Here is a 12,766-nt window from a genome sequence, read left to right on the forward strand (position 1 = left end):
TTTGTCTTTTTCTTACCGGCCCCTTGTTTTTGGGTAAGGTCTTAGGTACAAACCTTTACCCTTTGGGTACGGTCCTAAGGTACAACCCGTTTCCCTTGGTGGGAGATTTACGCTTAACTGGGCTTTTCTTCTTCTTTTTACCACCCCCCTAACTTTGTTTTAGTCTTCATGGCTGTAGTAACAGCCCAAGCAGCTGCTTTTTCAGCCAAAGATGCGTCTGAGGATTTAAATCGTCGCCACGCGCGCGCTCGGCCAACTCAGCGTCAGGCCTGCCGTCTGTTCTCGGAATCTTTGTATTGCGAGTACGCAATGTCGTGCTGTTTGCAAGCTTCGTCTAATCCGTTGATTCCCTTTGTCACCTCTAGCTAATCTTTTTGGCTAATTTTGTACCTGGCCCACAGTAATTATAACCATGTAAGGTGAGCTTCAAATGGGTAACAAAATCTACAGCCTTGTTTACAACGGAGGATATAATACCTCTTCCTGTGACTGCTCGTCTGCGTCTAACCGATGTTTTCCTCTTCCCCTGCCATTTTATAACTGATGACTGACACGTACTACAATGTTTTAAATAGGTCCGTCCCATGTAGACTGCTCCCGGACAACCTGTGTATTCCAATCTTCAAAACTAGGGTAACTAGCCCTCCCCCCTGTTTATCTGTTTGTACAGTGTATAGGCCAGATCTGCCACCACTTCCTTGACGTATTCTTTATTTACAGCATCGTTTAACCATCGTGGTTTACCTACGTTTGTCAGCCGTTTACTTTTAACGTCCCAATGTTTATCTTTATCGGGTAAAATTGAATTATTTTTGTAGATATTGCAAGGTAACTGCATCGTGAATGTGGGCAGGATCGGAGACCTGTCCTAACCGTTTATTCTTGAAAATTCCATGCTAGTCCGCCTTGTAAAGGTGTGTGATTTGTCCAAGTATTGTTTATTTACGGCATCTCCCCCCTTTACTGGGGGGTGCTACATTCTGAATAACTGTATTTTTAACATCAAAAAGCTCCATTTTTATTTTTTTTGCAACGTGTTTTTATTGAAATACTCGAGATTTACAGCGTCTTTGTTGCCAACTGGGGACGGCAACGTTTCTGTATGATCAACTGTTTTGCATCAAAAAGACCCCACACCTCGTGTTATAGTGTTTTCCTTGAGAAATGATAGGTTAACGGCATCTCCATCTGCCTTTGGTGGAGCAACATCTTGCAGCCGGTAATGGTGTATCGAGTATGCGGCTTGCAGCCGGTAATGGTGTATCGAGTATGCGGTGGCGTCAGAGAACTTAAGCGGGGTATGAAGATCCATATATTGTTTTGTTACCGCATCTTTAACATCAACTGGATCAGCTATATTACATACACGTGTGTTTTGAGCATCAAAATGACCACTTTGCAGTGTCATACAGTTTAAAAGTGAATTCGCATGCGATCTAAAATTCATCGCATCAAGATTGTCTTTTGGATCGTCGACATTGCACAGACGTTTACCTTGCATATCGTAGCTACCATCCTGTGACAATGCAAAGCCTACGCCTTTGGGTCCAACAAGACCCTTCTCCTTCTTAGTATAACGTCCAAACTTGTCTATGCCCATCGTGAGACTGACTTGTATCGACTGTTTCCGCTACCTTTTATGTATCCTGCTTCGTGCAGTTCCTCTACAATGTTTACAATCTCGTTACCGTGTGAAGTATTTCCCGTTTCAGCTGATGCTACCAACAGTTTTAGTCTATCGACCAACTCGTTGGGATTATCCCAATGCACTATATCGCGAGACTTTGTACTTTTCCACAACATTCTTCTACCCTGTCTGACGGGAAACAGATCCTTGATCACGTGTCTGTATTTCAAACTACTATCACGTCTGATTTGATTGTCAAAATTATAACCCTTTTTGTGAGCATTTGACGCAATCAATATACTTTTGTAAGCATTTATATCGTCCTCTGCATACACATCGCTGTTTGGCAGTCTTTTAAATATAAGCTCATAGAGCCCCTCGGAAGGTGGGTATCTCGTGTTGTTAACAATTATGGTACCGTCAGTGTCAAATTCCATCATCTTGTTACCAATCATTAAAGTTTTTCCTCTTTCATCAAACCTTGGACCATAGTCGTGGTCAATAGTTCTATGTTTTCCACCGGCGTCTCGTATAAACTGGGTCATGTATTTTCTAGTTAACGGGTTTTCAAACTGTTCTTCAATGTACTTAGATGCTGTTTGAAAGCCTAATGGAGACGAAACAACCTCTTCTAATTGACTAGTTTCAGCTCTAGGTGTTGATATGGCTTCTGGTTTAAACGGTTGACCAATGTAATCATCATCATCACTCTCATAGTCCATTGGCTCTTCTTTAGAAAGCTGTTCAATTTTAACATCTGTTTTTGGTTCGCCTTTTTTCAGTTCTCTAATTAACGGTTTGTATTGCTGTTCCAACAGTTTTTCACTCTCCACACTACCATCTTTAAACTGTCTAAATTTACGCCTAACTGCTTCTTTCAACTCTGCTATTTGCAGAGTGAGATGTTTATTCTTCCGCGTCATCTTTGATAATGAGCCTAAAACACCACAGCTAGCCTCTTAAGGCAATTCAATCTGCCGAAAAAATAGTGCACGTTTCTTATGTTTACGTAGGTAGTGCACTACTTCTTTCAAAGATATGCCCGAGGTAATATCTATATCTCGGTAGTATCTCTTTGTCACTAGATCAAATTGCGGAATAGTGTACCTTTTTGACCAATTTCGAAAAACAAACGTTCTTTTCCAATTATCTCTCCATTGTGGTATTTCCGCTACGGTATACCGCTCACTAACGTCACTTTTTTCCATATACCTCTGCAAAAAAGACATTGGACGCTTCATCTCATTGTGGTGTAACAGAAACGAGTTCAATAACCAAAATTCACTTGGATTCGCTCCAGTGAACTCACGCCACTGGTCAAACAGTTGACGATCAGTTATCGTATACACACCATTATTGAAACTTATTCCAAAACTTTCGCTATATTGCTGTAAAGTTGGCAACGCAGCCTTTAGAAATTCTGTTGTAAACAGTCCTTGGCACAAGTTGTTTACCCCAGCATAAGGTTTACCACGAGATCTCGGTAATCCGGAGGTACCGGACCATATGCTACATTATAACTCACATCGATATGGCATTTCGACGCCATCGCAGTTTTATAAATCGTCAGAGGTGATCTTATTGGTAGAGTCCGTTCAGTCAATACTATACATCTTGCTGCGTGGGGAATATTGTAACCGTATTCGAGCATTCGGAGGTAAATCTGGGTAAAGTTTATGCTACCATGAAGGTTGCGCAATGGTAAAACCTTACCAAAAATATCCGGAAACGGTCTAAATCTCGAAATAATATTATGGGACTCTCTAACTGTGCAGTTGTTCATATCTTCATGATAGACCACCAGTTCAAGTGGAACTTTCTTTTCTTCGCATTTTTCCAAAAATCTAATCCAAATTTCACGGTTGTATGTACGTTCACTCGCAGATATCATTAACAAGATAACCGGGGGTAGTACAGCGCTCTGTTTTGGCACTTTATGTCTCCAACACCGCCTATTGTACTTGTGACCATGACGTCCTTTTCTGCTACAGTAGTTTCCACAAAACGTTTTCTTATCGGAATAGTAATATGTGCAAAGATTAGATTTAACATTATGAAGTTTGGTATCGTAACCTCTAAGGTCGTTGTAGGTGTAGATGTTAACCATTATAACTCCTCAATGAAACTGTCAAATCCTATACGGTATCTTCCTTTATTAGTGTCCCGAGTCTTGTCGATAACTAAGAACCCATGATTGTCTTTCCACGCCAGTGAACACAACTGTTTAAACCTATCAAATGGCATGTCGGTAGTGACATGGTCACTATATACATGTCGTAAATTCATATCATCCTGTTTGAATAGTATTAAAAGGTTTGCGTTGTCTCTAATAAGCTGCTTTGGTATAGCACTATACGTCTGACCCAAATAAAAGGTGTCAATATTGTTATGCCTACCCATAGTGAAATAGTTTGTAATGTTGTTGTGTTTCTCACAGGATATATCGTCAAATATCATTATTGATTGTTGTTTAGCCTTATTTGGATGAACTACCAAGTTGTTGTCACCATATGCAAAATAATCAATTTCCTTAGGTAGAGCCAATGGTAAAAACTGGTATTTGGGCTGATTCAGGGATTTACAGAAAATGTAGATATTTTCAAAAACAAGACCATTTGGATCGAATAATAAATTAAACACAACATTTGTTTTACCCGAGTTGCTGGGGCCTGAAAGGATGCCGCGAATTGAGTCTGGTAGCAGATGGCCATGTTTATTTTTAGATGCCAGACCCTCGCCGAGATACTCGTCATAGTTTTTTACCGTCAAAGGGGGACTCTGCTGCGCCACACGCATCGTAGTCGACTGATTGTAGCACACTCACCCTATCGTTTATAAATACGCCCGGATGCAGCTGCTTGATCTACACGTAACCGTCACCGGATGCTCTAAATAAGAATGTCGCTTTTACTAAGCCACGTGTCGCTTTTCTTGTCAAAACCAAGCCATCTGACTTTTATTTTATCTCCTTTCCGCTGTAACACTCTTTCAACTAAATATACATCTCCGGTCTTTGATTTATTTAGCTCCTGTTCATAAAACCCTCCCTTTAGTATTTCACCGTTATGGTCTTTGAGTACATATGTAGGTGGTTTTGTCGGTTTGATGGCGTAAATGGTGAAAACCTCGTTTGTCCAGTTTGGCAGATAGCCTTTAGTAAAAACTCTTTTATACTTGCTAATCCTAACACTATCCCCCAGTTTAAATTTTGGTGCCACCCTTTTTCCCTTCTTGTTTATCCTTTTTAATATTTCCTTTACATTCTTTTGTTTCACATCTTTTGGTTTCATACCAATTGTTTTATGTACCGAGTTATTATATCGTTTGAGAATATCAGGAAGTAATGACAACCATTCATATGTACCCTTTGCGGTAAACTCTTTCCACATCCACTGTTTCAAAGTTCTGTTATATCTTTCCACGATACTAGCTTTTAAATCAGAAAACGTAGAATAATGGTTAATTTTATACTTTTTCATGAGAGCACCAATATGTTTATTAAACCATTCGGTTCCTTGATCGGTTTGAAAGTGTTTCATCTTATGTTTTATCAAAATAGGTTCAAGTGCCTTGGCAACTGCCGGACCTGTCTTATCTTTTAACGGGACTGCAAACCCGAGTTTTGAAAAACAATTGATCATAGTCATGATGTACCGATTACCTTTATTTAGCTTTGCATAAGGCTGCATCTCTACGAGATCGGCCTGGTACAAATTATTCAACCCTTTAAGAGTCACTTTCCGTCTAGTGTAATTTTTTCTAGCAGGTTTGTGTAGCTCTTCAGCTATAGCACGTCTGACATCCATTGTTTAAATGATACAACTTGACAGTGTATTGATAATTTATTAAGTTTTTATAAATGCTGCGGCCCCTCCACCGCCGCAGCTCGTGATGGCCTCCAAAAACAAACTAGTTGCCACCTCCGTTTATTTTTTTTTGTTTTACAAACATTTAGTTTTTACAATATTTACAAGTGACTTTATGGAAGATAAATAACGGATTCATGCAAATGCGGCATGTTTCTTTGGGGACTTTAAACTTTGGATACATGTAGTTACCTCTTCGCTTTAAGCGAGAAGGAAGATCAACCATTCTTCCACAGTCAATACATAACCTACTAGAGCCTCTAAAAGACTCGTAGTAGTTTAGGGTTACATAACCACAGTTTTCTCTATGACAGTTCAAAATGTCCTGCCTTAGCGTTGATGGAAGATCAACACTTTCTTTTACATAAGGGAAAAGGATAACATTTGTGCAAATTTCCCTAATTGAAAGCTCAGACAAGGACAACATGATGGCAAGAAGGTTCCAAATAGAATAGTCTTTTTATTTGCCCCCCAGAAAAGCTGCGGCCCCTCCACCGCCGCAGCTCGTGACGGCCTCCAAAAACAAACTAGTTGCCGTCTCCGTTCCCCAAAATTTTTCTTACCACCTTCTCAAGGATGGGATCAAGGATTGTAGACAGGAACAACTTCTCAATCTGGTCCAATTGTATAGACGTGCTGCACAGATGGTACATCTATCTCTTGGAGTCTTAAATTTTGCTACACATACAATTGTTCCAAACCGTCGAAAAGAAATATTCGCTGCCTCTCCACAATCCTTACAAAACTCTTCATTGTCGAGAAAACAAATATGGTAGTAGACATAGCCACAGTTTTCATAGTGGTAATTGAATATGTAATCTTTAATCACAGGTGGGATTGCTGCTTGCTTTACAGCACTCAAAAGAAACATGTTATCAGTAATTATTCTAGCTGAGAGCTCAAGTAGGGACAACATGGTGGCGAGAAGGTTCCAAGTGGAATGACACTCACCCCTCCACACATGGTTTACGGGCCTTTCGGCCGCGCCAGTGACCTTCATACATGGTTTACAGGCTTTTTAGTCAGCCGTGCCAGTGACCTTCACACATGGTTTACGGGCTTTTTAGTCAGCCGCGCCAGTGACCATCATTCACACATGCACAAGGAGTAGCTCAAGTCCCTCCAAATTTGAGCGCCTCAATGTACAAACACATTCAAAAATAGCCCCACTCCAGTTGGATCCCAGCCACCATGTGTTTAGCATCGTGTTTCGGCTGGATATTCTCTATCAAGCGCGACGAGCCATCGCCGTTTATCGTCAAGACAAGGGTGGTATTTCTTAGACCGGTGGAGCCAATCTACGAAGAACTTCGACCCTTGGATCTCAGGCCACCACCGTTACCACCAAGAAACACAGAATATGCCACCATAAAGGTATGTAGTGATAGTGGAGAGGGGAGCGCAACACATGTGCAGCATGTGCAACATGTGTTCAGTGTCCAACATGATCTCTCTGATGCTGGTCGTTAGTGATTTTGTTCAACATTATTTATATCGCAGAGTATGTGAATTTTTGAATTTGATTGAAGAAGACAACGATTCAGACACAGATTCGGAATTTGGGGTCAATTGGGGACCGGGAGGGTGGAACGGGTGGAACGAGGTGGATATTGGGGACTGGGAGGAGTTGAGTGACAGTGATAGTGATTCAGGAGTTGAGATTTTGGTGAGTTTTTTGAATTTTAAACCCATATGGAAGTGTATCATAATTGCTACTATGTTTCCTTTTTGGTCCCGTAATTTTAAACTGTTTGACCTCACTGATTGTAACTATATTCCTATCCTTTGTTCGTCTGATTCTATTTTCCTCAATGTCCATTGTTTGTGCAGCATCACCAAGGACCATCTCTTTCAAACTGTCAAATCCAATCTTTTTAGAAGTTTTCATGTTTAATGTAAGCCCTTTTACTTTACAAACGGGAATCAATTTTTGTTTGTTTGTTGACCACACGAGGTATGCATAGGTTTTTGGCCCTCCAGATACAAACTCTGTTATATATGAACCTGGTCCATACTCAGCCAACTCATCGGTCATTTCCCCTAGATAATCTCCCGTGGGAACTCTATACAAACCGCCCTTGTATACATACAATACAGAATCAGTATCATAATACAACACTTGACCACCCAAAGCATCTAGATGCTCATAGAGCTTCAATCTCGCTTGGGCAGTAGTGTAAGCTGCCACCACAACATTAACATTTTGCAATGGCTCACCAACCTCATCAATGTACTCCCAGCTGACAACAAGAACCTCATCATTGACAATCTGTACTCTATTTACATCTATTTCGGGGCTAGTTAACATTTTGAAAAGTGTTTTTGGGTCCCTGACAATTGTAGCTTTGGTCTGATTTTCACGCTGACCAAATTTTCCCCAAAACGAGTTCAACATCAGTTTAGCCAATGACCTCAAGCCACCATTCTTTACAATTTTATCTTTTTCCAGCTGGACACCCTCTTTTTTAAAATAATCGTCAATGTACTTATTTTTGTCCTCATCGGTTTCACACCAGCCTGGGAACCCGGATGCTTCCTGTTTCATTTTTAAAAATTTATTTATAAAGTCAGTGAACAATCCCCCATTTTCATATGTGGCTACCTTATACTCCCAAAGTTCATACATGTTGAGTACAACATAACCCTTTTCTACGGCTTTACGAACTTCGTCCATGGTCCAGGTCCCAATTAGTGCTCTGTCACCACTTTCATGGTCGCAATCACTTTGAATCTGACCATCTCCACAAGTCGCACACAAAACAAACATTAACTTGTCATTCATTTTGGCCGGGAGCACAGGATGGTAAAGATCGCGTGGTGGGAGTACTTTACACTTTAATAAGCCTTCGACATGAAGACCTCTCTGTCTACACTCTCTATCACCTACATAGATCGTTGGATGGCCTACAGGGTACTTGCCATATTTACATACCCAGGGATAGAGAGAGCATACATCCACGTATTCAATGGTTTCCCCTTCGGCGCATTTGTGATAGGTTTTAGCGTTCCCGGTTCTCCCCCCAAAAAATGCTTGCCTCGGGTTCAGAGGTAAATTGTTGAGGATCGGCAGCTTTTCTAGGTGTTTAAGGTTTTCCGTCTTTTTTAACTTTCTAAATTCACATTCCCACATTTGTACAACGTTATCGCCCAACTTTGCTATTTTCGATTTGGTCCGTTCATACCGCAAATAGAGTGAGTCAGAGGGGTCCTCTTTCAAAGCAAGTTCACGGTCGTAGAGAAAGCATTTAGGGCAGCCATGGAAGTAGCAGCCTTGAAATTCATAAATATTTTGACCATCATACCCATCAACTTTCATTCCATTGATCTTAACTTCTTTCCCACGGCCAGCGTGTTCAATTCTAACTCCACGTTTGCCCTCTTCCCACGATAGCCACTGTAACGCAATTGCCGATTGGGCGTCTATAAGCCTATAGCCGTTTTTAGGAACGATGCCGATAGTATTTTTCTTTAAAAAGTTCCTGCGAAAAGCTAAATTGCATGCGCTGGCAATGGTTACAGCCTCGAGAAACGGGTCCACATTACACTCTTCCAGGAAAATTGAACGGAACTTTAAACAGGCTTGAGCCAAGATATCAACATCCGAGATACAATACTCGAGGATTTCTTTCTTAAAGTCAAATGTAACGCGGTTTGCAACCTGATCATTATACCAGTTTTCAAAATCTTTGTGTGATTTTTCAAACATAGATTCTGGACAGTAAAACTCCTTTGCCGGCATAGGGCCCACATAATTTTGATTCTCAAGAGTGTTAAAGAGGTGGGGGAAATAGCCTTTCTTCTTTTCCGGGGGCAGGTCAAAGGCCTTGGGCAGGGCAGCTAGAGGCATAGGGAAATAACTAAGTGAATCAACAAACCTCACATTGTCAATCTCCATCAAAATGACCTTAGTTCCCCGCATTACAAGTTTCGGAGTGAACTTTGTATCCTCCAGCACATGCTTGAGCAAAAATTGAAAATCAAAGCCCTGCCCATTGTGTGCAATGACACAGACATCTTTGAACTTTTTACGGACTTGCATCACATAGTCCATGAACTGAGTGACTGGTTCAGATTTAAAGACTCTTGTTCGATTTTTACAGGCCATACAAAATTTAGCCTCAATACACTGATAGCAAAACTGTTGTGATACACACAAGTTTACTTTATGGACCTTAGCATCAGTATTTGAGGGAAGGGACTCATCTTGACGTGTTTCCAAGTCAAAGAAAATAAACAAAAAATCTTTTGACTTAGGCTTTCTCGTGTCAGGTTTCATATAGCATTTGTGGTTAGGGTCTTCAAAAGAACCACACGGTTTGCAGTATACTTCGCCACATTTATGAGGTTTGGACCGTTCTTTAATCCAGACCAATTTCCCACAATCGAGACATTTCTTTACATTTTTACACTTGTCAGCTTGATGCGCAATAAAACATTCCTGGTTTCGGTAGGTCATGTTACATTTTGGGCACAGAATACCTCCATACTCCTCTACACAGGGAGGTGAAATAGTCTGGCACTGTGGGCAAATATTTGAACATCTGTGCTTACCTTTGTGATCATACGGGACGTGGCAAGCTTCACAAAAATATGCACAAACAAAAGCAGCAGTTAAACTATTAATTACATTGTAGTGTCCATCGTGAAACAGTAAATTTAGTGTGAATTTTACATTTTCTACATTTCCCTCAAAGTATACATCACGACCTTTGCTGTCATAGTTGTACACAACAATTTTGTAGTCCCTTAAAAACCCTTGAAATTTTTCAAGTTCCGGGATCCCTGCTCCACCCTCTGGCATTTCAACCCTGGCTCGACGCACAAGTTCCTGAGCTCTGATTGTTTGCCTATTTGCCCTATCCTTCCTAACTGCATTATAATCAGGATCTTTACTTACATTGGCCATAGCCACTACAATTGCACGGGGCAAACACAATTTATCTTTATTATTAATGACAACAATTCCTTTCCTTGCCTTGCATTCCTCATCAAAAGTATTATAAAACCCCGGCCTTACTCTCCCAGAACCTACAGGAAGGTTAATCCTAGTACATTCCACTTTAAATGTGTCAGTAGACTTTATAGTTTCAGAGTTTGATTGCACAATACCACCAAAGATTTGCCACAAAACATTTTCATCAATTTCAGTAGCCGGGCGAAAATTTACATAGCCTGGTGCTTTTGATTTCAAGTTGAGACTCTCCAAAGTAAACCCAAGTTGATCATTTTCAAAAGCTTGTTCTTTCATACTATTTACAATTTGTGCAAACCCCTGTCTCAACCAATCAATCTCATTAGTCTCTGGAGGCGGATTGGTGAATTTAAATACAGTTTTACTCCCATACAATCTAAATTTATTTACATAAGTTTGATCAGTACTAATCAAATTAACAGGCTCAACTACTTTTACGGGTTCAACTACTTCATCAGATACGTTATCAGCCATACTAACATCCATCGTCGTCAAACGCCTAGAGCAAAGTAAAAGAGACGCGGAGACACAAGATCTAGAGGGGACACGACCTGCGCGCGCACACAGCTAAATATAGCACACCGATTGCACACCACAACACAGAGACACAAGATGTGGTGGGGACACAGCTGCGCGCACACAAAGCTGAATATAGCACACCGATTGCACAATACGTTACAATAAAGAAACAAAGTTTACTTACCACTGATGTACCGTAAATAATCAAACTAACATTTAACACTAGAAATAACTTTCAAACATAACCTCAAAACATCAAACACAAGAGCACACGTCCAACACGTTCAATTGCCAAGAGCAAAGTGAAAGAAAATAAGTACTAAAAAGTTTAAATAGCAAAAATTGGCCAATCACACAACAGATCACCTATTTATGACCAATCAGGTACAAGCTTATTACAACCAATCAGCAACCAGGATACACACCATTAACACTTCCTTGTTTTGTTACAGAACCATGAAGATGATGAAGAAGAAGAAGTTTAGTTTAGTGTTTGTAAATATTTTTAGAATAATGTAAATATAAATCGTAGATATAGTAGCATTAAAACATATTTTAGACCAAACAATCTGTGTAATTATTCAGAACACAGCTTTGTGGAGGATATTTCATTTGGCAAGAGTTAATCATTACGGAGGTTATATAAGTTGGCGGGAACCTACGCAATACGTAAAGTGAGGCTTGGCGGGAAGGTTACGTTGTTTGGCGCGATAATAAAAGTGAGGTTATATTACTTAGCGGTAAGGTGAGATTTTTTTCATTTGGCGCGAAAGTTAGGTTATGTCACTTGGCGGGAAAGTGATTTTTTCGTTTGGCGCGAAAATAAAAGTGAGGTTATGTTACTTGGCGGGAAGGTGTTTTTTTTCGTTTGGCGCGAAAATAAAAGTGAGGTTATGTTATTTGGCGGGAAGGTAAGAAGTTTTTTTCGTTTGGTAGAAATTGGCGCGAAAATAAAAGTGAGGTTATATTACTTGGCGGGAAGGTGATTTTTTCGTTTGGCGGTAAAATAAAAGTGAGGTTATATTACTTGGCGGGAAGGAGAGTGTTTTTTTTCGTTTGGCGGGAAAGTAAGGTTATGTTGTTTGGCGCAAAAGTGAGGTTAGACCACGTGGGACCAAAAGGGGGCGTGGCCTAGGGGGAGGGGTGGGGATGAAATGCTGCTCTCTGATTGGTGGCCTAAAGTATAGCTTTTCCTACTCTTATGCATTCATTTAGTTGATTAAAAAATTTATTAAAAGTTAAATTAGGATCACTTTATTTAGCAGAAATAAACTGCGTGAATCTAAACTCCGTGACGAATTTACGGAGTTTAACTTTCAACATGAGCGTTTCAATTGTGTTACAAATAGTTTAATTTACAAATATTAACAGTGTCGGTGTGAAATCAAAACTTATTATTCATCTAGATGTGTTGGCTAAAGTCCGTTGTTGAGTTTTCTATTACATTTTAGTAAAACCGGTCCAAAATAACAAGTTTACCAGAACTACGTTTTTGAGACTTCACACCAAAATAATGTTTTAATCACGGCTCTTTAATTGTATTCCAAGTACTTTCCCGCTTTGTACGGACTTAAGTAACCCCTTAAAAATATAATTATTATAGAGGCGTACGTAATTGCCGATGGGACGGAAGTGGCTGTTGACTTTCTTGTGAATGAAGATATTAGTTTCCCTATCGAACTTGAAGTGCCGGTAATTAAAGTCGAAAGCAAATACACAGAACAAATCAACCCTGCATAAAAAAATCCACTGTTGGGACAATCGACAAACCCAAATTTATAT

At 40.1% G+C, this 12,766-nt stretch overlaps 1 protein-coding gene across 1 annotated transcript; it reads right to left on the bottom strand.

The window, feature by feature from the left end:
• Positions 1 to 7,141: 7,141 nt before the first annotated feature.
• On the bottom strand, positions 7,142 to 10,399 carry LOC128982659 (uncharacterized). Its single transcript, XM_054401605.1, has 3 exons — positions 10,193 to 10,399; positions 7,584 to 9,619; positions 7,142 to 7,349 (listed from the first exon to the last, which is right to left on the bottom strand). Exons 1-3 carry the CDS (start codon positions 10,397 to 10,399, stop codon positions 7,142 to 7,144), a joined length of 2,451 nt encoding a protein of 816 aa, XP_054257580.1.
• Positions 10,400 to 12,766: the final 2,367 nt, after the last annotated feature.

Source organism: Macrosteles quadrilineatus, unplaced genomic scaffold (assembly GCF_028750875.1).
Source record: "Macrosteles quadrilineatus isolate MER2022 unplaced genomic scaffold, UCM_ALF_1.0 Scaffold_922__1_contigs__length_25785, whole genome shotgun sequence".
Taxonomy (NCBI): Eukaryota; Metazoa; Arthropoda; class Insecta; order Hemiptera; family Cicadellidae; genus Macrosteles; species Macrosteles quadrilineatus.